The sequence below is a fragment of the Meles meles genome, chromosome 4, assembly GCF_922984935.1.
Source record: "Meles meles chromosome 4, mMelMel3.1 paternal haplotype, whole genome shotgun sequence".
NCBI lineage: Eukaryota > Metazoa > Chordata > Mammalia > Carnivora > Mustelidae > Meles > Meles meles.
Window position 1 is genome coordinate 58,360,506 of NC_060069.1, and position 24,090 is coordinate 58,384,595.

Genomic DNA, 24,090 nt, shown 5'->3' on the forward strand with positions numbered 1-24,090 from the left:
AACATTGTTAAAAATGTGAATGTTGAAGTAGGTATTAAAGTATCTTTTAGTGGTAGTAAATATAAGGCAGAAAGTTCTAGAATGATCATTTTACATTTATAAACTTAAGATGTTTTGACTTGTCTTTGGTTGAATGAACACTATATATACAACCAAAGACAGGTCAAAACATCTTAAGTAAGTTAAATATATATATATTTAACTTATTTAAGTTATATATATATATATATATATACACACACACATATATATATATAATGCTACATTATAGAGTGTTTTTTTTTTAAGATTTTATTTATTTATTTGACAGAGATCACAAGTAGGCAGAGAGGCAGGCAAAGAGAGAGAGGTGGAAGCAGGCTCCCCGCTGAGTAGAGAGCCCGATGCGGGCCTCGATCCTAGGACCCTGAGATCATGACCTGAGCCAAAGGCAGAAGCTTAACCCACTGATCCACCCAGGTGCCCTAGAGTGTTGATTGTTACAGAGAAAATGTGGGATTAAATAAATTTACAATGCCTTTTTTTAAACACTATTACACATTTTTTATTTTTTATAGATTGTGCTGTCTAGAAAATTCAGCAGTCTAAATGTTGCTTCTTTTATTTTTTAAATTTAATTTTATTTTTTCAGTGTTCCAAGATTCATTGTTTATGCACCACACCCAGTACTTCATGCTATACATGCCCTCCTTAATACCCATCACTAGGCTCACCCATCCCCCCACACCCCCTCCCTTCCAAAACCCTCAGTTTCTTTCTCAGTGCTTTTTTAAATGTAGTGCTTTTCAGGGGCACCTGGGTGGCTCAATCAGTTAAGCTTCTCCCTTCAGTTCAGGTCATGATCTCAGGGGCCTGGGATCAAGCTCCAAGTTGGGCTCCCTGCTCAGTGGGGAGCCTGCTTTTCCCTTTCCCTCTGACCTTTGCCCTATTCTACTCCCACAGTGCCATACCCCATTCCCTATTTCTTCCCCTTCTGCCCTACCCCAGTCCCCTGCTCATACTCTCTTTCTCACAAATAAATAAAATCTTTAAAAAAATGTAGTACGTTACAGACATATATATCCATTTAATATGCCAATATGTATAGTATTAATGCAGCATTTCTTTTTTTTTTTTAAAGATTTTATTTAGTTATTTGACAGAGAGAGAGAGCAGCAGCAGCAGCAGCAGCAGAGGGAGAGGGAGAAGTAGATTCCCCACTGAGCAGGGAGCCCTATAGATAACCCAATCCCAGGACCCCAGGATCATGACCCCAGCTGAAGGCAGATGCTTAACTGACTGAGCCACCCGGTGCCCTAGAGGCAGCATTCCTAAAAGTTACTCATTTCAGAACATATACCCTCCCTCAACCCAGTTTTCTGGGATTAACTGTTGGGTGGGACCTCATTTTGGAATTACATTTTAGGGTAAATTTTCCTTCTTCCTCCAATTCCTTTAACATGTTGCCATCAACATCACTTGTAAAAACCATGTAAGCTTTTTATTCCTCAGCTCTAAAATCTTCTTTGTTCCACATTGCTTAAAAATTGAACCTCTTAAACATGGCAGTTTAAAAAATTGAATTTTTTCACAATTGGACCCTAATTCTACCTTTCCAGCCTCATTCCTTTCATATGTACCCACCCCTTCTTGATACGTCCCCATTCCATCCCTGCCCTCCCTACACTTTCACGACATTATGCATATCCATTTATCTTCTTAGGCCTAACTTAAAAGAAGCTTCTTAAGTAATGCCTTTAAAAAATTCCTCTTAGGTAGAATTCATCATCTTGGTGCTTTGTCCACATCTCAGTTACTACCTTGTATATTCTATTTATTTTGTATCTCCAGGACCAGAAAAACCCCTCAGCGAAGACATTCTTATTAAAACAAATAACTAAAATATTATTCTCAAAAGATGAAAAAAAAACTGGTCCTGTGAAATATTATTATAATAAAATAATTGAAATTCAATTTTCTATGTAAAAATGTTCAACAGTGTTACATTTTTAAAAATATTACCTTTTGTTTATGAAAGCTTGACATTTTTCTCTTCTCTTTAGCAAAATACCAGTTAAGAGAACAAGATCTTTTAAAAAAATGACCTTATAGATACTGATGTGTAACTGTGTAACATATTAATACTTTATTTTTAATCATATAAAAAGACTTTTTTTTTTTTTAAAGTAGGCTCCATGCCCAGTGTGGAGCATAATGTAGGACTCAAACTCAAGATCCTGGAGTCAAGACCTGAGCTGAGATCAAGAGTTGCATGTTTAATTAACTGGGCCACCCAGGTGCCCCCAAAGTAGGCTCTCTTTAAAGAAAATACTGTCTTAAGAAGTTTTGATAAAATACTGAATATAGAAAAATAAAAACTGAATTCCTTTTTGTTTTGTTCATTGTATTAAACATATATTTAACATATTTTTAAACCTTAGGCATTAACAAGGATAAAGCAGGAAATACGAGAAAAAGAAAATTTGGTTAAAGAAAAGATCAAGTTTTTGGAAAGTGAGATTGGGAATAACACAGAATATGAGAAAAGAATTTCTGTTGCTGATCGTAAACTTTTAAAATGTAGAATGGAGTATCAGCGTCATGAAACAAACAGAAGTCAGCTGAAAGATGAGGTATGTCAACTAAAAAGACTGGCTTGTGTATTTATGAAAAATTACTATAGAAATAAGTGTAAAAACTCTCTTTTGATTAAGGAACTGTCTTCTAGTTCCTTTTTCTTATGTCCCTTTATGTTGTGGAATTTTAGGGTACTGCATTTGAGCCCTGCTTGGTGAAAGCAAGAGGGGTGCCAGGCATATCACAGGTGGTGTGAAGGGATTGGAAATTGGAATATTGTAGAGCCTTTCATTGTATAAATTGTTACACTTTTTATTTCTGATAAAGAAGGAAAGATTTTTTTCTGTCCAAGAAGAGTAATTACATATGATCCTAAAGAAGTAAAATAAGCATATTTCTTGCTTTAATTAAATGTCACTGATAATAGTTCATTCTTAAAGTTTTTTAAGTTTAAACCAATTGTATTAAAAAAAGTTGGGATTCATTCACTCATAATTTGTTTATTGAGATATAATTCACATATAATAATTCACCATTTTAAAGTATATAATTTGGGGAAGGAGTCAAGATGGCTAAGTAGCAGGCTGAGACAACATCAGGTAGCAGGAGATCATCTAGATACCTTATCAAACCATTCCAAACACCTACAAACCCAACAGGAGATCAAAGAGAAGAAGAGCAGCAATTCTAGAAACAGAAAATCGACCACTTTCTGAAAGGTAGGACCGGCAGAGACGTGAATCCACAGTGGGGAGGGGCTGGCTCCCGGCAAGCAGCGGAGCAACGGAGCACAAAATCAGAACTTTTGAACTTTTAAAAGTATGCTCCACTGAGGGACATCACTCCAGAGGCTAAACCGGGGTGAAGCCCATGCGGGGACAGCATGGCCTCAGGTCCTGCGGGGTCACAGAAGGATCAGCCTGTCTGAGTGTCGCAAAGCTCACAGGTATTAGAGCGGGGAAGCCGGCTACAGAGACAGAGCCAAGGAGTGAGCTTTCAATTTAGGGTTACCTTGAACCATAATCTGTGTGAGTGGGGTCCCCACAAGATCCGGGGAGACCCCCCCCCCCGGAAGAGCCCAGGGATCTGCGGGACTCAGAGACTCCAGGCAGAGCTGTGTGCCAGAGACTGAGATGCTTGGTCACAGGCTGGGTGAGCTCGGAGCACAGCCAGAGGCCAGGGAGGTGGGAGTGATTGAGCACTTTTCTCTGAGGGCACACTGAGGAGTGGGGCCGAGCCCTCAGCTCCTCAGGGCCAGAGATTGGGAGTCCGCCATTTTCATTCCTGTCCTCCCGAACTGTATGGAAAGCATTCAGGGAACAAAAGCTCCCAAAAGCGAACCCTGGCGGATTACTTAGCCTGGCCCTTGGTAAGGGCGGTGCAATTCCGCCTCAGGCAAAGACAATTGAGAATCACTACAATAGGCCCCTCTACCAGAAGATCAACAAGAAATCCATCCAAGACCAAGTTCACTTACCAAATAGAACAGCAGAATTCCAGAGGAGGAGAAAGCAAAACATGGAATTCATGGCTTTCTCCCTATGATTCTTAGTCTTGCAAAGTTAATTAATTTTTTTATTTAAATTTTTTTCTTCTACTAAATTTTTTTTAACTTTTACCCTTTCCTCTTTAAACGTTTTTTAACTATACCTTTTATCTTAACAATACCTTTCATAAAAAAAATCTTTTTTGAAACTTCATTATTATAGTCATATTTTATCCTTCATTGTATCTAACTTTATTTTTTGTATACACATAGGGTTTCTTCTTCTAAAAAATTTGGGGTACAACTTCTTTTAATAGATCAAAATACACCCTAAATCTAGCACCGGGCTTGTTCTAGTCTCTAGCCTGAGCAATTCTCTCCACTTTCTTTTTCTTTATTCTCCCAACCAACTTATCAACTCCTTTTTAGAAATTAAAAAAAAAATTTTTTTTCATCTTTATAGTCATATTCCATCCCCTCATTATGTTTACCCTTATATATGTTTTTCATTTTTTAAAATTTTGGGAGGTAGTTTCTTCTAAGAGACCAAAATACTCCCAAAATTAAGTGGGTGACCGTGTTCTAGTCACCAGTCTAAAATATATATATATATATATATATATATATATATATATATATATATTCCTTTTTATATTTTTTCTTTTATTTGTTTTCTTAAAAAAAATTTTTTTTCTGAACTTCGCTTTACCCCCTTTCTTCCCCCCACGATTTGGGGTCTCTTCTGATTTGGTTAAAGCACATTTCCCTGGGCTCTTTGCTACCCGTTTAGTATTTTATTTGCTCCTTCATATATTCTTATTTGGAGAAAATGACAAGGCGGGAAAAACTCACCACACACACACACAAAAGAACAAGAGGCAGTACTGAAGGCTAGAGACCTAATTAATACGGACATTGGTAATATGTTAGATCTAGAGTTCAGAATGACGATTCTCAAGGTTCTAGCTGGGCTCAAAAAAGGCATGGAAGATATTAGATAAACCCTGTCTGGAGAAATAAAAGCCCATTCTGGAAAAATAAAAGAACTAAAATCTAACCAAGTTGAAATAAAAAAAGCTATCAATGAAGTGCAATAAAAAATGGGGGGTTCTTACTGCTAGGATAAATAAGACCAAATGACAGAGAATAAAGAAATTGAGCAAATGAGAGACAAACAACTACTGGACCATGAGGGGAGAATTTGAGAGATAAGTGATACCATAAGATGAAACAACATTAGAATAATTGGGATTCCAGAAGGAGAAAAAAGAGTGGAGCAGAAGGTATATTGGAGAGAATTATTGTGAGAATTTCCCTAATATGGCAAAGGGAACGAGCATCAAAATCCAGGAGATGCAGAGAACCTCCCTCAAAATCAGTAAGAATAGGTCCACACACCATCATCTAATAGTAAAATTTACAAGTGTTAGTGACAAGAGAAAATCCTGAAAGTAGCCCGGGACAAGAAGTCTGTAACATACAATGGAAAATATATTAGATTGGCAGAGGACTTACCCACAGAGACATGACAGGCCAAAAGAACTGGCATCATATATTCAGAGCATTAAATGAGAAAAACATGCAGCCAAGAATACTATATCCAGCTAGGCTGTCATTGAAAATAGAAGGAGGGGGCGCCTGGGGGCTCAGTGGGTTAAAGCCTCTGCCTTCGGCTCAGGTCATGATCTCAGGGTCCTGGGATCGAGCCCCGCATTGGGCTCTCTGCTTGGCGGGGAGCCTGCTTTCCCCCCTCTCTCTCTCTGCCTGCCTCTCGGCCTACTTGTGATCTCTGTCTGTCAAATAATTAAATAAAATCTTTAAAAAAAAATAGAAGGAGAGATAAAAAGCTTCTAGGACAAACAAAAACTGAAAGAATTTCCAAACACCAAACCAGCTCTACAGGAAATATGGAAAGGGCTCCTCTAAAAAGAGCGAGCCTAAAAGTAGATCAGAAAGGAACAGAGACAATATACGGTAACAGTCACCTTATAGACAATACAATGGCACTAAATTCATATCTCTCAATAGTTACCCTGAATGTTAATGGACTAAATGCCCCAATCAAAAGACACAGGGTATCAGAATGGAGATAAAAAAAAAAAAAAGCCACCAAAACCCATCAATATGCTGCCTACAAGAAACTCATTTTAGACCCAAAGACACCTCCATATTTAAAGTGAGGGGGTGGAAAACAATTTACCATGCTAATGGACATCCAAAGAAAGCTGGGGTGACAATCGTTATATCAGATCAATTAGATTTTAAGCCAAAGACTATAATAAGAGATGAGGAAGGACACTATATCCTATTCAAAGGGTCTGTCCAACAAGAAGATCTAACAATTTTAAATATCTATGCCCCTAACATGGGAGCAGCCAACTATATAAACCAATTAATAACAAAATCAAAGAAACACATTGACAATAATACAGTAATAGTAGGGGACTTTAACACTCCCCTCACTGAAATGGACAGATCATCCAAGCAAGAGATCAACAAGAAATTAAAGGCCTTAAATGACACACTGGGCCAGATGGACATCACAGATATATTCAGAACATTCCACCCAAAGCAACAGAATACACATTCTTCTCTAGTGCACATGGAACATTCTCCAGAATAGATCACATCCTGGGTCCTAAATCAGGTCTCAACTGGTATCAAAAGATTAGGATTATTCCCTGCATATTTTCAGACCACAATGCTCTGAAGCTAGAACTCAATCACAAGAGGAAAGCTGGAAAGAACCCAAATACATGGAGACTAAACAGCATCCTTTTAAAGAATGAATGGGTCAACCAGGAAATTAAAGAAGAATTGAAGAACTTCATGGAAACAAATGATAATGAAAACGCAGCAGTTCATAATCTTTGGGACACAGCAAAGGTAGTCCTGAGAGGAAAATATGTAGTGATACAATCCTTTCTCAAAGAGCAAGAAAGGTCTCAAATACACAACCTAACCTTACACCTAAAGGAGCTGGAGAAAGAACAACAAAGAAAGCCTAAATCCAGCAGAAGAAGAGAAAGTATAAAGATCAGAGCAGAAATCAATGATATAGAAACCAAAGAAAACAATAGAACAAATCAACGAAACTAGGAGCTGGTTCTTTGAAAGAATTAATAAGATTGATAAACCCCTGGCCAGACTTATTAAAAAGAAAAGAGAAAGGACCCAAATAAATAGAATCATGAATGAAAGGGAGAGATCAACACCAACACCAAAGAAATACAAACAATTACAAGAACGTATTTGGAGCAACTCTATATCAACAAATTTGACAATCTGGAAGAAATGGATGCATTCCTAGAGACATATAAACTACCACAACTGAACCAGGAAGAAATAGAAAACCTGAACAGACCCATAACCAGTAAGGAGATTGAAACAGTCATCAAAAATCTCCAAACAAACAAAAGCCCAGGGCAAGACGGCTTCCCAGGGGAATTCTACCAAACATTTAAAGAAAGATTAATTCCTATTCTCCTGAAACTGTTCCAAAAAATAAAAATGGAAGGAAAACTTCCAAACTTATTTTATGAGGCCAGCATCACTTTGATCCCCAAACCAGATAAGGATCCCATCAAAAAAGAGAATTACAGACCAATATCCTTGAACACAGATGCAAAAATTCTCACCAAAATACTAGCCAATAGGATCCAACAGTACATTAAAAGGATTATACACCACGACCAAGTGGGATTTATTCCAGGGCTGCAAGGTTGGTTTAACATCTGCAAATCAATCAATGTGATAGAACACATTAATAAAAGAAAGAACAAGAACCTTATGATACTCTCAATAGATGCTGAAAAAGCATTTGACAAGGTACAGCATCCCTTCCTGATCAAAACTCTTCAAAGTGTAGGGATAGAGGGCACATACCTCAATCTTATTAAAGCCATCTATGAAAAACTCACCACAAATATCATTCTTAATGGAGAAAAACTGAGAGCTTTTCTGCTAAGTTCAGGAACATGGCAGGGATGTCCACTATCACCACTGCTATTCAACATTGTACTAGAAGTCCTAGCCTCAGCAGTCAGACAACAAAAAGAAGTTAAAGGCATCCAAATCGGCAAAGAAGAAGTAAAATTCTCACTCTCTGCAGATGATATGATATGATATGTGGAAAACCCAAAGGACTCCACTCCAAATCTGCTAGAACTTGTACAGGAATTCAGTAAAGAGTCAGGATATAAAATCAATGCACAGAAATTGGTTGCATTTTTGTACACCAACAACAAGACAGAAGAAAGAGAAATTAAGGAGTCAATCCCATTTACAATTGCACCCACAACTCTAAGATACCTAGGAATAAACCTAACCAAAGATGGAAAGAATCTGTCCTCAGAAAAATATAAAGTACTCATGAAAGAAATTGAGGAAGACACAAAGAATGGAAAAATGTTCCATGCTCATGGATTGGAAGAACAAATATTGTGAAAATGTCTATGCTACCTAAAGCAATCTACACATTGATTGCAATCCTTATCAAAATTCCATCCATTTTTTTTTCAAAGAAATGGAACAAATAATCCTAAAATTTATATGGAACCAGAAAAGACCTCACATGGCCAGAGGAATATTGAAAAAGAAAGCCAAAGTTGGTGGCATCACAATTCCAGACTTCAAGCTCTATTACAAAGCTGTGATCATCAAGACAGTATGGTACTGGCACAAAAACAGACACATAGATCAATGGAACAAACTAGAAAGCCCAGAATAGACCCTCAACTCTATGGTCAATTAATTTTCGACAAAACAGGAAAGAATGTGAATGGAAAAAATACAGTCTCTTCAACAAATGGTGTTGGGAAAATTGGACAACCACATGCAGAAGAATGAAACTGGACCATTTCCTTACACCACACATGAAAATCAACTCAAAATGGATGAAAGACCTCAATGTGAGACAGGAATCCATCCAAATCCTTGAGGAGAACACAGGCAGCAACCTCTTCGACCTCAACCGCAGCAACTTCTTCCTAGGATTATCGCCATAGGCAAGGGAAGCAAGGGCAAAAATGAACTATTGGGACTTCATCAAGATGAAGTCTTGCACAGCAAGGAAACAGTTAACAGTTAACAAAACCAAAAGACAACTAACAGAATGGGAGAAGATATTTGCAAATGACATATCAGATAGAAGGCTAGTATCCAAAATCTATAAAGAGCTTAGCAAATTCAACACCCAAAGGACAAATAATCCAATCGAGAAATGGGCAGAGGACATGAACAGACATTTCTGCAAGGAAGACATCCAGATGGCCAACAGACACATGAAAAAGTGCTCCACATCACTCGGCATCAGGGAAATTCAAATCAAAACCACAATGAGATACCACCTCACACCAGTCAGAATGGCTAAAATTAACAAGTCAGGAAATGACAGATGCTGGCGAGGATGTGGAGAAAGGGGAAGCCTCGTACACTGTTGGTGGGAATGCAAGCTGGTGCAGCCACTCTGGAAAACAGTGTGGAGTTTCCTCAAAAAGTTGAAAATAGAACTACCCTACGACCCAGCAATTGCACTACTGTATATTTACCCTAAAGATACAAACATAGTGATCCGAAGGGGCACATGCACCCGAATGTTTATAGTAGCAATGTCCACAATAGCCAAACTATGGAAAGAACCTAGATGTCCATCAACAGAAGAATGGATAAAGAAGATGTGATACACACACACACACACACACACACACACACACACACACAGGAATACTATGCAGCCATCAAAAGAAATGAAATCTTGCCATTTTCGATGACATGGATGGAACCAGAGGGTATTATGCTTAGCGAAATAAGTCAATCAGAGAAAGACAATTATCATATGATCTCCCTGATATGAGGAAGTGGAGATGCAACGTGGGGGCTTTGGGGCTTCAGAAAAGAATAAATGAACAAGATGGGATTGGGAGGGAGACAAACCATCAGATTCTCCTAATGTCACAAAACAAACTGAGGGTGGCCAGTGGGGAGGGGGAGTAGGGAGAGGGTGGTGTGGTTATGGACCTTGGGGAGGGCATGTGCTATGGTCAGTGCTCTGAAGTGTGTAAACCTGGCGGCTCACAGACCTGTACCCTTGGGGCTAATAATATATTTTATGTTTATAAAAATTTTTTTTTTAAATTAAAATATATAATTCACTGGTTTTTAATATTACATAGAATATGCAACCATCACCACTATCTAATGTTAAACTATCTTTGTCTTTCAAAAAAAAAAAAACCCTTGCCCATTAAAAATCATTCTACTTCCCTGCTCCTGCCCAGCCCTGGCAACTACTAATCTTCTTTCGGTCTCTATGGATTTGCCTATTTTGGACATTTCATATAAATTCTTTTATTTACATGATGTTTTCAAGGTTCATCCATATTGTAGCATGCTCAGTACTTCATTTCTTTCCTCCAAATTTTAAAATTGAGATGATGTGGGAGCAGCTGTGTGGCTCAGTCGGTTAAATGTCTGCCTTCAGCTCAGGTCATGATCCCAGAGTACTGGAATCGAGCCCTGCATTGAACTCGCTGCTCAGTGGGGAATCTGCTTCTCCCTCTGCCCTTCTGCCTGCTCATGTTCTTTCTTTCTCACTCTGTCTTCCAAATAAATCAATAAAATCTTTTAAAATTTTTGAGATAAAGTACACATAGCATACAGTTTACCATTTTAATCATTTCCAAGCATACAGTTCAGTGGGATTAAATACATTCCTAATGTTATGGAACCATCACCACCATCAATATCTGTAACTCTTTTCTTCTTGCAAATCTGAAACCACATACTAATTAAACAGTAACTCCCCATTCTACCCCTTCTCCCAGCTCCTAGTAACTATCATTCTACTTTCTCTCTCCATGAGACTACTCTAAGTACTTCATATGCACGAAATCAGACAGTATTTATCTTTTTGACTGGCTTCTTTCACTTTTTTCACTTAGCATAATGTTCTCAAGTTTATCTATGTTGTTGCAGATGTCAAATTTTTGTTACTTTTAAGGCTAAATACTATTCCATTATATGTATATATAATATATATATAAAATATATATATATCACATTTTGCTTCTCTGTTTATCTGTCAGTGGACACTTGGGTTGCTGCCATGTTTTATTGTGAATAATGCTGCTATGAACGTGGTGTACAATTATCTCAGAATTTCTGGATGATAATTATGGTAATTATGTTTTTCATTTTTTGAGGGACCAACATACTATTTTTTGTAGTGGCTGTACCATTTTATATTTTCACCAAGAGTGCACAAAAGTTTGTTTCTTCACATTATTGCCAATACTTGTTCTTTTCTTTTTTTGGTAGCAGCCATTCTCATGGAAGGGTGTGGGGTGGTATTTCATTATGGTTTTGATTTGCATTTCCCTAAGGATTTTTTTTTCCATTTTATTTATTTTTTCAGCGTAACAGTATTCATTCTTTTTGCACAACACCCAGTGCTCCATGCAAAACGTGCCCTCCCCATTACCCACCACCTGTTCCCCCAACCTCCCACCCCTGACCCTTCAAAACCCTCAGGTTGCCCCAACCTCCCACCCCTGACCCTTCAAAACCCTCAGTTTGTTTTTCAGAGTCCATAGTCTCTTATGGTTCGCCTCGCCTCCCCAGTGTCCATAGCCCGCTCCCCCTCTCCCAATCCCACCTCCCCCCAGCAACCCCCAGTTTGTTTTGTGAGATTAAGAGTCATTTATGGTTTGTCTCCCTCCCAATCCCATCTTGTTTCATTTATTCTTCTCCTATCCCCCTACCACCCCATGTTGCTTCTCCATGTCCTCATATCAGGGAGATCATATGATAGTTGTCTTTCTCCCATTGACTTATTTCACTAAGCATGATACGCTCTAGTTCCATCCACGTCGTCACAAATGGCAAGATTTCATTTCTTTTGATGGCTGCATAGTATTCCATTGTGTATATATACCACATCTTCTTTATCCATTCATCTGTTGATGGACATCTAGGTTCTTTCCATAGTCTGGCTATTGTAGACATTGCTGCTATAAACATTCGGGTACACGTGCCCCTTTGGATCACTATGTTTGTATCTTTAGGGTAAATACCCAGTAGTGCAATTGCTGGGTCATAGGGTAGTTCTATTTTCAACATTTTGAGGAACCTCCATGCTGTTTTCCAGAGTGGTTGCACCAGCTTGCATTCCCACCAACAGTGGAGGAGGGTTCCCCTTTCTCCACATCCTCTCCAGCATCTGTCATTTCCTGACTTGTTAATTTTAGCCATTCTGACTGGTGTGAGGTGATATCTCATTGTGGTTTTGATTTGTATTTCCCTGATGCCGAGTGATGTGGAGCACTTTTTCATGTGTCTGTTGGCCATCTGGATGTCTTCTTTGCAGAAATGTCTGTTCATGTCCTCTGCCCATTTCTTGATTGGATTGTTTGTTCTTTGGGTGTTGAGTTTGCTAAGTTCCTTATAGATTTTGGATACTAGCCCTTTATCTGATATGTCGTTTGCAAATATCTTCTCCCATTCTGTCAGTTGTCTTTTGGTTTTGTGAACTGTTTCCTTTGCTGTGCAAAAGCTTTTGATCTTGATGAAATCCCAATAGTTCATTTTTGCCCTTGCTTCCCTTGCCTTTGCCGTTGTTCCTAGGAAGATGTTGCTACGGCTGAGGTCGAAGAGGTTGCTGCCTGCATTCTCCTCAAGGATTTTGATGGATTCCTTTCTCACATTGAGGTCCTTCATCCATTTGGAGTCTATTTTTGTGTGTGGTGTAAGGAAGTGGTCCAATTTCATTTTTCTGCATGTGGCTGTCCAATTTTCCCAGCACCATTTATTGAAGAGGCTGTCTTTTTTCCATTGGACATTCTTTCCTGCTTTGTCGAAGATTAGTTGACCATAGAGTTGAGGGTCGATTTCTGGGCTCTCTATTCTGTTCCACTGATCTATGTGTCTGTTTTTGTGCCAGTACCATGCTGTCTTGATGATCACAGCTTTGTAATAGAGCTTGAAGTCCGGAATTGTGATGCCACCAACTTTGGCTTTGTTCTTCAATATTCCTTTGGCTATTCGAGGTCTTTTCTGGTTCCATATAAATTTTAGGATTATTTGTTCCATTTCTTTGAAAAAAATGGATGGTATTTTGATAGGGATTGCATTAAATGTGTAGATTGCTTTAGGTAGCATAGACATTTTCACAATATTTATTCTTCCAATCCAGGAGCATGGAGCGTTTTTCCATTTTTTTGTGTCTTCCTCAATTTCTTTCATGAGTACTTTATAATTTTCTGTGTATAGATACTTAGTCTCTTTGGTTAGGTTTATTCCTAGGTATCTTATAGTTTTGGGTACAATTGTAAATGGGATTGACTCCTTAATTTCTCTTTCTTCAGTCTTGTTGTTGGTGTACAGAAATGCAACTGATTTCTGTACATTGATTTTATATCCTGACACTTTACTGAATTCCTGTACAAGTTCTAGCAGTTTTGGAGTGGAGTCTTCTGGGTTTTCCACATATAGTATCATATCATCTGCGAAGAGTGATAGTTTGACTTCTTCTTTACCAATTTGGATGCCTTTAATTTCTTTTTGTTGTCTGATTGCTGAGGCTAGGACTTCTAGTACTATGTTGAATAACAGTGGTGATAATGGACATCCCTGCCGTGTTCCTGACCTTAACGGAAAAGCTTTCAGTTTTTCTCCATTGAGAATGATATTTGCAGTGGGTTTTTCATAGATGGCTTTGATAATATTGAGGTATGTGCCCTCTATCCCTACACTTTGAAGAGTTTTGATCAGGAAGGGATGCTGTACTTTGTCAAATGCTTTTTCAGCATCTATTGAGAGTATCATATGGTTCTTGTTCTTTCTTTTATTAATGTGTTCTATCACATTGATTGATTTGTGGATGTTGAACCAACCCTGTAGCCCTGGAATAAATCCCACTTGATCGTGGTGAATAATCCTTTTAATGTACTGTTGAATCCTATTGGCTAGTATTTTGGCGAGAATTTTTGCGTCTGTGTTCATCAAGGATATTGGTCTATAGTTCTCTTTTTTGGTGGGATCCTTGTCTGGTTTGGGGATCAAGGTGATGCTGGCCTCATAAAATGAGTTTGGAAGTTTTCCTTCCATTTCTATTTTTTGGAACAGTTTCAGGAGAATAGGAATTAGTTCTTCTTTAAATGTTTGGTAGAATTCCCCTGGGAAGCCGTCTGGCCCTGGGCTTTTGTTTGTTTGGAGATTTTTGATGACTGTTTCAATCTCCTTACTGGTTATGGGCCTGTTCAGGTTTTCTATTTCTTCCTGGTTCAGTTGTGGTAGTTTATATGTATCTAGGAATGCATCCATTTCTTCCAGATTGTCAAATTTGTTGGCGTAGAGTTGCTCATAGTATGTTCTTATAATTGTCTGTATTTCTTTGGTGTTAGTTGTGATCTCTCCTCTTTCATTCATGATTTTATTGATTTGGGTCCTTTCTCTTTTCTTTTTGATGAGTCTGGCCAGGGGTTTATCAATCTTATTGATTCTTTCAAAGAACCAGCTCTTAGTTTCATTGATTTTTTCTATTGTTTTTTTGGTTTCTATTTCATTGATTTCTACTCTGATCTTTATGATTTCTCTTCTCCTGCTGGGTTTAGGGTTTCCTTCTTGTTCTTTCTCCAGCTCCTTTACACGTAGGGTTAGGTTGTGTACTTGAGACCTTTCTTGTTTCTTGAGAAAGGCTTGTACCACTATATATTTTCCTCTCAGGACTGCCTTTGCTGTGTCCCACAGATTTTGAACTGTTGTGTTTTCATTATCATTTGTTTCCATGAATTTTTTCAATTCTTCTTTAATTTCCTGGTTAACCCATTCATTCTTTAGAAGGATGCTGTTTAGTCTCCATGTATTTGGGTTCTTTCCAGCTTTCCTCTTGTGATTGAGTTCTAGCTTCAGAGCATTGTGGTCTGAAAATATGCAGGGAATGATCCTAATCTTTTGATACCGGTTGAGACCTGATTTGTGACCCAGGATGTGATCTATTCTGGAGAATGTTCCATGTGCACTAGAGAAGAATGTGTATTCTGTTGCTTTGGGATGAAATGTTCTGAATATATCTGTGATGTCCATCTGGTCCAGTGTGTCATTTAAGGCCTTTATTTTCTTGTTGATCTTTTGCTTGGATGATCTGTCCATTTCAGTGAGGGGAGTGTTCAAGTCCCCTACTATTATTGTATTATTATTGATGTGTTTCTTTGATTTTGTTATTAATTGGTTGATATAGTTGGCTGCTCCCACGTTAGGGGCATAGATATTTAAAATTGTTAGATCTTCTTGTTGGACAGACCCTTTGAGTAGGATATAGTGTCCTTCCTCATCTCTTATTATAGTCTTTGGCTTAAAATCTAATTGATCTGATATAAGGATTGCCACCCCAGCTTTCTTCTGATGCCCATTAGCATGGTAAATTGTTTTCCACCCCCTCACTTTAAATCTGGAGGTGTCTTCGCGTCTAAAATGAGTTTCTTGTAGGCAACATACTGATGGGTTTTGTTTTTTTATCCATTCTGATACCCTGTGTCTTTTGATTGGGGCATTTAGCCCATTAACATTCAGGGTAACTATTGAGAGATATGAGTTTAGTGCCATTATTAGCCTGTAAGGTGACTGTTACTGTATATTGTCTCTGTACCTTTCTGATCTACTACTTTTAGGCTCTCTCTTTGCTTAGAGGACCCCTTTCCATATTTCCTGTAGAGCTGGTTTGGTGTTTGCAAATTCTTTCAGTTTTTGTTTGTCCTGGAAGCTTTTGATCTCTCCTTCTATTTTCAATGATAGCCTAGCTGGATAGAGTATTCTTGGCTGCATGTTTTTCTCGTTGAGTGCTCTGAATATATCATGCCAGCTCTTTCTGGCCTGCCAGGTCTCTGTGGATAAGTCTGCCGCCAATCTAATATTTTTACCATTGTATGTTACAGACTTCTTTTCTCGGGCTGCTTTCAGGATTTTCTCTTTGTCACTAAGACTTGTAAATTTTACTATTAGGTGACGGGGTGTCGACCTATTCTTGTTGACTTTGAGGGGGGTTCTCTGCATCTCCTGGATTTTGATGCTTGTTCCCTTTGCCATATTAGGAAAATTCTCTCCAATGATTCTCTCCAATAGACCTTCTGCTCCCCTCTCTGTTTCTTCTTCTTCTGGAATCCCAATTATTCTAATGTTGTTTCGTCTTATGGTGTCACTTATCTCTCGAATTCTCCCCTCATGGTCCAGTAGCTGTTTGTCCCTCTTTTGCTTGGCTTCCTTATTCTCTGTCATTTGGTCTTCTATATCACTAATTCTTTCTTCTGCCTCATTTATCCTAGCAGTGAGAGCCTCCATTTTTGATTGCACCTCATTAATAGCTTTTTTGATTTCAACTTGGTTAGATTTTAGTTCTTTAATTTCTCCAGAAAGGGCTTTAATATCTCCAGAGAGGGTTTCTCTAATATCTTCCATGCCTTTTTCGAGCCTGGCTAGAATGTTCAGAATCATCATTCTGAACTCTTGATCTGACATATTACCATGTCTGTGTTGATTAGGTCCCTAGCCTTCGGAACTCTTGTTCTTTTGTTTGTGGTGATTTTTTCCGCCTTGTCATTTTGTCCAGATAAGAGGATATGAAGGAGCAAATAAACTACTAAAAGGGTGGCAAAGACCCCGGAAAAATGCGCTGTAACCAAATCAGAAGAGACCCCAAGTCGTGGGGGGGAGAAAGGGGATAAAAACAGGTTCTAGAAAAAAAAAAAGAAAAAAAAAAAAGAAAAAAAAAGAAAAAAATTTAAAAAATAAAACAAATAAAAAAATATAAAAAAGAAAGAAAATATATATATATTTAGATGAACTAGTCAAAAAACGTTAAAAAAGAAAAGGGTAAAAGTTTTAAAAAATTTAGCAGAAGAAGAAAAAAGAAAAAAGAAAAAAAATTGAAAAAAGAAAAAAAAATTGAAGTAGCCGCAAGACTAAAGAATCATGGGGAGAAAGCCATGAGTTCCGTGCTTTGCTTTCTCCTCCTCTGGAATTGCTCTGCTGTCTTAGGAATTGAATCAGCTTTCTCCTTGATAGATGAACTTCGTCCTGGCTGAATATTTTGTTGATCTTCTGGGGGAGGGGCCTGTTGTAGTGACTCTCAAGTGTCTTTGCCCGAGGCAGGATTGCACTGCCCTTACCGGCGGCTGGACTAAGTAATCGGCTCGGGTTCGCTTTTGGGAGCTTCTGTTCCCTGAACGCTTTCCGTAGAGTTCCGGAGGACGGGAATGAAAATGGCGGCCTCTCAGTCTCCGGCCCGGAGGAGCCGAGAGCCTGGGGCCCCACTCCTCAGTGCGCCCCCAGAGGACAGCACCCAATCACTCCCGTATCCCCAGCCTCTAGCCGCGCTCCGAGCTCACCCAGCCCGCGACCAGTTCAAGGTAACCCCGAGCTGAGAGTTCAGTCCTCAGCTCTGTCTCTGCAGCCGGCTTCTCCGTTCTAATACCTGCGAGCTCTGCGACACTCCGACACCCCCGATCCTTCTGTGACCCTGCGGGGCCTCGGGCCACGCTGGCCCCGCATGGGCTTCACCCCGGTTTAGCCCCTGGAGCAATGTCCCTCAGTGGAACAGACATTTAAAAGTCCTGATTTTGTGCTCCGTTCCTCCGCCGCTTGCCGGGAGCCGGCCCCTCCCCCCGCGGTCTATTTTCCCGTCGTTTTAGATTCACTTCTCCGCCAGTCCTACCTTTCAGAAAGTGTTTGATTTTCTGTTTCTAGAGTTGCTGTTCTTCTTCTCTTCGCTCTCCCGTTGGATTTGTAGGTGTTTGCAATGTTTAGATAAGCTATCGAGCTGATCTCCTGCTACCTGATGTAGTCTCAGGCTGCTACTTCTCCGCCATCTTGACTCCTCCCCTCTCCCTAAGGATTGATACTGTTGAGCATTTTTTTAAAATGAGTTTATTGGCTATTAGTATATCTTCTTTGGAGAAAAGTCTATTTGAGTCATTTGCTCATTTTTTGGATCAGTTTGGTTTGTTTTTGTTTTGTTTTGTTTTTGGTGGTGGTAGTGGTGGTGAGTTTTAGAAATTATCTATATATTCTAGATATTAATCCCTTATCAGGTGTATGATTTGCAAGTATTTTCTACATTTTTGGACTGCCTTTTAACTGTATTGATACTGTCTTTTGATGCACAGAAGTTTTTAATTTTGATGAAGTCCAGTTTGTTTTTTTTTCTTTTGTTGCCTATCATATCTAAGAAATCACTGCCAAAATCCAATACTGTGATGCTTTTGCTCTATGTACCTTTAATACATCTATGTAGAGTCTGTAATTTGCCAGTATCATGCAATAAGCCATTTAGAATATAATATCAAATCAAAAAGAAAAGCTGTTAATATGTTTTACAGCAACATGGCTACTGTATTTATGTTTGTGATGTAGGTTAAAAACTAACATGTTCGGAATAGAACTTCTCAAAAATGAAATTAATTTGTAAGATGTGGAATAAAAATTTAATTTCTGTCTGTTAACTAATGAATAGCTGGATTCTTTAAAAGCCACGGTGAATAGAAGTTCCAGTGATTTAGAAGCTATAAGGAGAAATATTTCCAAAATAAAGAAGGACATTCATGAAGAAACAGCAAGGTAAGAAAAAAGATATTTAAAATGTGTATAGTTCTTGACTACTTCTATTTTTTTAAGATTTTATTTATTTGTTGGAGAGAAAGAAAGAACAAGTAGAGAGAAGAGCAGAGGGAGAGGGACAAGATGCAGGGCTCAATCTCATGACCCTCACATCACATCTGGATCTGAAATCAAGAGTTGGACATTAAATGACTGAACTACCCAGGCACCCTAGTTCTTGACTACTTCTAGAAAAATTATTAAATGTTTAAGCTCTTGTTAATAATTGTAAACTGATAGCTGCTAAATGATTAAACTTGAAAAAAAAGTTTTTTCTGGGTTTTTCTTTGTAAAGGCTTAGGAATAATAGTTTTATAACCTATTAAATATATATTTAATAAATATATAAGGTTTACAGAAAGGTAACAAAAAGGTAATGAATAGGTTTATGGCAAAAGAAACCTTCACGTTATATGAAGAAATCTTAGGATAAACTGTTTCTTGTTTGTATTACTTTTTAGACATGTTTTCTGTCTTTCCTCCTAAACTCTCTCTAGGTTACAGAAAATTAAAAATCATAATGAGATTGTGAGAAAAAAATTAAAGCAGATAACTGAGAAAACAATGTCTGTAGAAGAGAAAGCTACGAATTTGGAAGATATGCTAAGGGAGGAGGAAAAAAATGTAAAGGTAAAGTTTAGTTTTAGTTCTTAAACAGTCACAGTGAATCTCGTAATAGTGAATTAGACTCTTGCAATCAGGGAGTAGGAGGTCTTTTAAGAGGCTTTGCTTTCTGGTGTGATCACATTTGTAATCAGAATTTTGAGTTGTTGGACCCCTTTTCGTGTGTGTCTTCCAAGGATGTTTCTGGCCTTCTATCTTAAAGCTTCTCTTTCTCCTTTTGCTTCACTTTTGACATTTGACTTGGACGTCTTCTTTCACAAGTAGCCCTCTCCCTGTAATCTTGGGCCTTCCCAACGCCTGGTGTGTCTCTGCTTGCCATTCATATATATGCTCTTATATTGTGGAGGTACCTTGAAAAATGCCCATATTTTAAAATTGATTTCTACCTTTACAGTTGTTTTTCTTTCTTTTTTTTTTTTCTTCTTTCTTTCTTTGTGATCAAATTTCCCCCAATGGTCTACATTCCTTCCCTGTATTTCTTTATCATTTGTTATCTCTGACAGTCTGGCACCATTGATAGGTAAATGGACTCTTAGGTGTTCCACTTTGTTAACTTTGTTGGAATGTCTTTGGCATCTTGGTAGCATGTAGGCCGATTTTTGAGGAACTGGAAAAGGCTGGTTCATCATTTCCTCTTTGAAAACTTTGAAGTGACTTCTGTGATCTGACACTATTTACACTACTTGCTTTTACTCTTTTTCTGAGGAGCAGCTAAAGATCATGGCAATATCCTCCGTTTGCTAAATATCAAGTATGGTTTCACTTATATTTGGATGGAATCAAGCTTCTTCAGTGTGCTGTTCAGTGTTTAAAATCCCTGAATAATGAAGTCATGACCTGAGTGGTATATGAGTGTAAATCACATTATTTTTTAAAAAGTTGGTTTTTTTCCCCTAAGGCATGATTTTTTGTAGCACATGAAATAGGACAGTATTAGAACTTATTAGAAATGTATAAAGACTGAAATCCATATAAAGTAGAACTTTTGATGATGACATTAAAAACTGGTGACATTTTTTAAGAAATCAGCTTAATTAGAAAAAATGGGATTGGCAGCATGTGTGCTACAGTTTATTATGGCAGCGTGTGTAGCAGCATTTTATTCATAATCTTGGTTTTTGTAGCTGTTGGTTTTTGTTTGGAAAAATCCTAACCTATATGTTTTGAAAGTGTACTACTGTGTTATATACCACCAAGCACTGACTTTAAAACAAATGAAAATTGTCTATTATATAAAAAAGCATTCTTAAGATTACATTCTGTTTCTTAATTTGTCAAAATTTAAATGTGCCAATCACATTTTTTTTTTTTTCATATTGAGGCTCATTTGTTGCCAAGAGGAAATATGCTTATCTGGGTGTAAGAACACAGAGGGAAATTATTTCAACATTTAAAATGATAACTTTCAACAGATCTTGCTTGGCATGGAAGATCTGTTTGAAGCCTAGAACACATGGTCATGAAACCTTGAGGTCAAGACAGATCTGCCTCTTAAGAAATGAGGAGTGGGAATGGGGGACTGGTTTCTGTTTCCTAGAAGGCTGTACATGTAGGGAGGCCAACTGGAGACAAGGTGTGAATAAAGGGTAGTGCCAGTGGTATGTTGGGGCCAGCACTTACCAGCTCAAAATGAATTGATAGTTGAATTTCCTGTAATTTTGCAAGTCAGCTGCTAAACACAGCTACTGTTAAAATTTAAGTTATATAGACTTATAATTAAATATATAACATTCAAAATGAAGTAAAATAAGTGCTCAAAACTCATCACTTCAAAATTATTTTACTATTATCTATTTATGCTCTTAAGATTACTTACATTTATTATATCTGTATAGTGGAAATGCTATGTAATGGTTTGCTACTGCCTATTTCTTTCCAACTCTGCGTTTAATGGAATCATGTTAGTGGCTTGAAATTGGTCATAGTGGGAATATTTATGCAATGAAAAATCAGCTTCTTCCCCCTAACCTCCCATCCTTTGGAAAGCTGGTAGATAAACATTTACTTGCTCACCACTGGATAGTGCCCAGAAGAAGGTGGGAGATTGCATGATATGATTTCTTTCCTGTAACAACCTCAAAATTTCAGCAAATTCTGTGAACTTGAAAGTTGTGTGTCTCTGGTATATTTTATTTTCTAAGGAAACTAGTGGAATGGCCAAGTTCTAAGGTCAGGGTGACATGGTGTAGAATTAAGATGACAGATCAAGATACTGGAATAGAGTAGACTATAAGAAATGTTGGAGATTTGTTGAAATTGTGGGAAGGGCATTCTTATATTCTTAAAGGCTAAAATGTTGGGGGGAGTTAATTTATGACCTCCAAAATTATAATGTTCATAAAACAAAACCTTTTAAGCTACTATAATTTCATTGATCACTATTATTCTTATCACCAGGAAGTGGAAGTTCAGTTGAACATAGTGAAAGAGGTCCTATTTAAGAAAGTTCAGGAATTACAGACTGAGACAATGAAAGAAAAAGCTGTTGTATCAGAAATCGAAGGAACTCGTTCCTCTCTAAAGCACCTCAACCATCAGTTACATAAACTGGATTTTGAAACCTTGAAGCAGCAAGAAATTATGTACAGTCAGGTAGATGCTAATCTTATGAATGTCTTCCATATTGATTTGTTATAGTTGTGATTGTTAAGATACCACAGTGTCCTGAAAAAGCAAAGGTTTTTAAAGCATTCTTGGAGGGATAGACAAATGTTGAAATGGGATATCACGTTTGGTCAGTAGTAAGGGAAGGGAGCCTTAAAAGCTATTTTTTTCTTGATCTGAAATGAACAGGTGAGAGGATAGACAACTCTAGTGAGAGACAACCATGCTTTTGAGGAACCTGGGGCAATTGGGCCTGGAGTAAAACAAAACATGGAGTGGGATATCTGAAACCTGGAAAAACCGTATGTTGAGTCTTAGTCATGCAAACATGGGCTTCCCTACCCCTGTCCATAAATCAATAGTTTAAAAGCACTTTGGAAGTCTTCCCTTATTTGTTCCATTTATATATTCTGTCTCATGTTACTTCCTTAATATCATCCCTCTCTACATCTCAATTTCCTCATCTAATGTAGTCTTAGTTTCTCACAATTACAGATGCTAAAGTATTTTTTTAAAAATAATTCATTGGAAGTTCACCATATTTGAGCCCTCCATGGCTAACAATTTATGACTTATTTTTGTATCGCTTAGAAAATGTGCCCTCAAAAATCCATGTCCGTATAAATCCAATGGTTTTACCGAGGTTTCATCCTAGTAGTATGGTGAATATCTTCCTAGCTGACTTCTTATATTTTCAGAAGATTATTTACTTTTATGTCATTATCATGCACTAGATCATTGAGGAATGGTTTGCTATTTCTCCGCTTAGAGCTAAGAAGGATTTTATACTATAAATTACTGATGAATTAAAGTGACTTTAATGATGACACTTAAGACTAAACTTTAAGAAAGTGTTTATTGTGTTTTTACATTTATAGAAATGGTTTTAACTGTTTGTTTCTCATTATCTGTTTTTTAAAAAATGCAACAGGATTTTTACATTCAACAAGTGGAACGCCGAATGTCACGGTTAAAAGGAGAAATTAATTCAGAAGAAAAACAAGCCCTAGAAACAAAAATTGTTGAACTTAAAAAGATGTTGGAAGAGAAAAAATCTACGTTTGGCCTTTTGGAAACACAGATCAAGAAACTTCATGTAATTTAGTCAAAATACTTTTGATGCTTCAAATATCCCAGTCATTAGTTACTCTATTTTAAGTCAACAAGGTCCTAAGACCATGTTTGGATAGGATGATTGCCAAGCTACTTGCATATATAACAAATATATGAACTAATGTTCATGTTTCTATACTGACTATGAGAATATAACATTACCATTAATTATGCATTTACTATATGTTAAATATATTATATGCTTTTAGTATTTTATCTCATTTAATCTTTATCAGTGTCTTGTGAGGGAGATATTAATGCTCGTGTCACAGATTAAGTAACTTGTCCATGGTTACACATGTAACCAAGCTGTACGTAGCTAGTACATGGAGTGCTAGGATTTGATGCCTAGCCCACTGGACTTCAAAATACTCTTAAATAGTACATGGTTTAAAATATTGATAAATTTCATTTTTCTATTATGTTTTTGCCAGAATAGCTTGATTGTCCTTTATCTTTGAAATGACCTTTATGGGTCCTCTATTGTTGTTATTCATATATTTACTTGGTTACAATTTTTTGAATGGTTCTATTTTGTTAATAAGATAAAAATGTTCTTCATCTTTTGGTATTTTACTGTTTATAGTCATATAAAGCCTATGTTAGGGGAGCCTGTGTAGTATAAATCATATTTTAAAGTTTAACTGAGAGTGAGTAAAGGAGCTCACAGACCTGAATGGAATAACCCCAAAAGATAGGAGTGTCGTTTACAGTTTGAAAGGCTTGTGATGGGTGTCCTCTAGTGGTTATAAGAAGGATTGCCCTGAATTCCTTCAAGACTGCAAAGGTGAAAGGGAGCTCTTACTTTTTAAAATAATTTTTTTTTTTTTAATTTTAAATGATAAAATTTTGGTTTGGAGTAGTTTGTGGCCTGATGAAATGCTTAAAAACTGTTTCCTTAACTTTGTGGAAAAGAACATGTATTTTGGAATCAGAAACAAGTGGTTGTGAATACAAAAGTTGTATCAGTACTTCTATTTCAACTTTTCTGAGCCCTAGTTAACAGAGCCCTAGTTAACTCATCTATTAAATGAAAGAAAATATTTGATATTATTTTAGGG

At 37.5% G+C, this 24,090-nt stretch overlaps 1 protein-coding gene across 1 annotated transcript in view; it reads left to right on the forward strand.

Annotated features, from left to right (window-relative positions):
* The window catches only part of CCDC39 (coiled-coil domain containing 39), a 58,892-nt gene that overhangs the window by 12,188 nt on the left and 22,614 nt on the right, over nt 1–24,090 (forward strand). Inside the window, exons 7-11 of the mRNA XM_046003234.1 lie at nt 2,421–2,612; nt 18,546–18,649; nt 19,186–19,318; nt 21,710–21,904; nt 22,848–23,012. Of these exons, the coding sequence (XP_045859190.1) occupies nt 2,421–2,612; nt 18,546–18,649; nt 19,186–19,318; nt 21,710–21,904; nt 22,848–23,012 (789 nt within the window). The remainder of the gene's footprint in view (nt 1–2,420; nt 2,613–18,545; nt 18,650–19,185; nt 19,319–21,709; nt 21,905–22,847; nt 23,013–24,090) is intronic.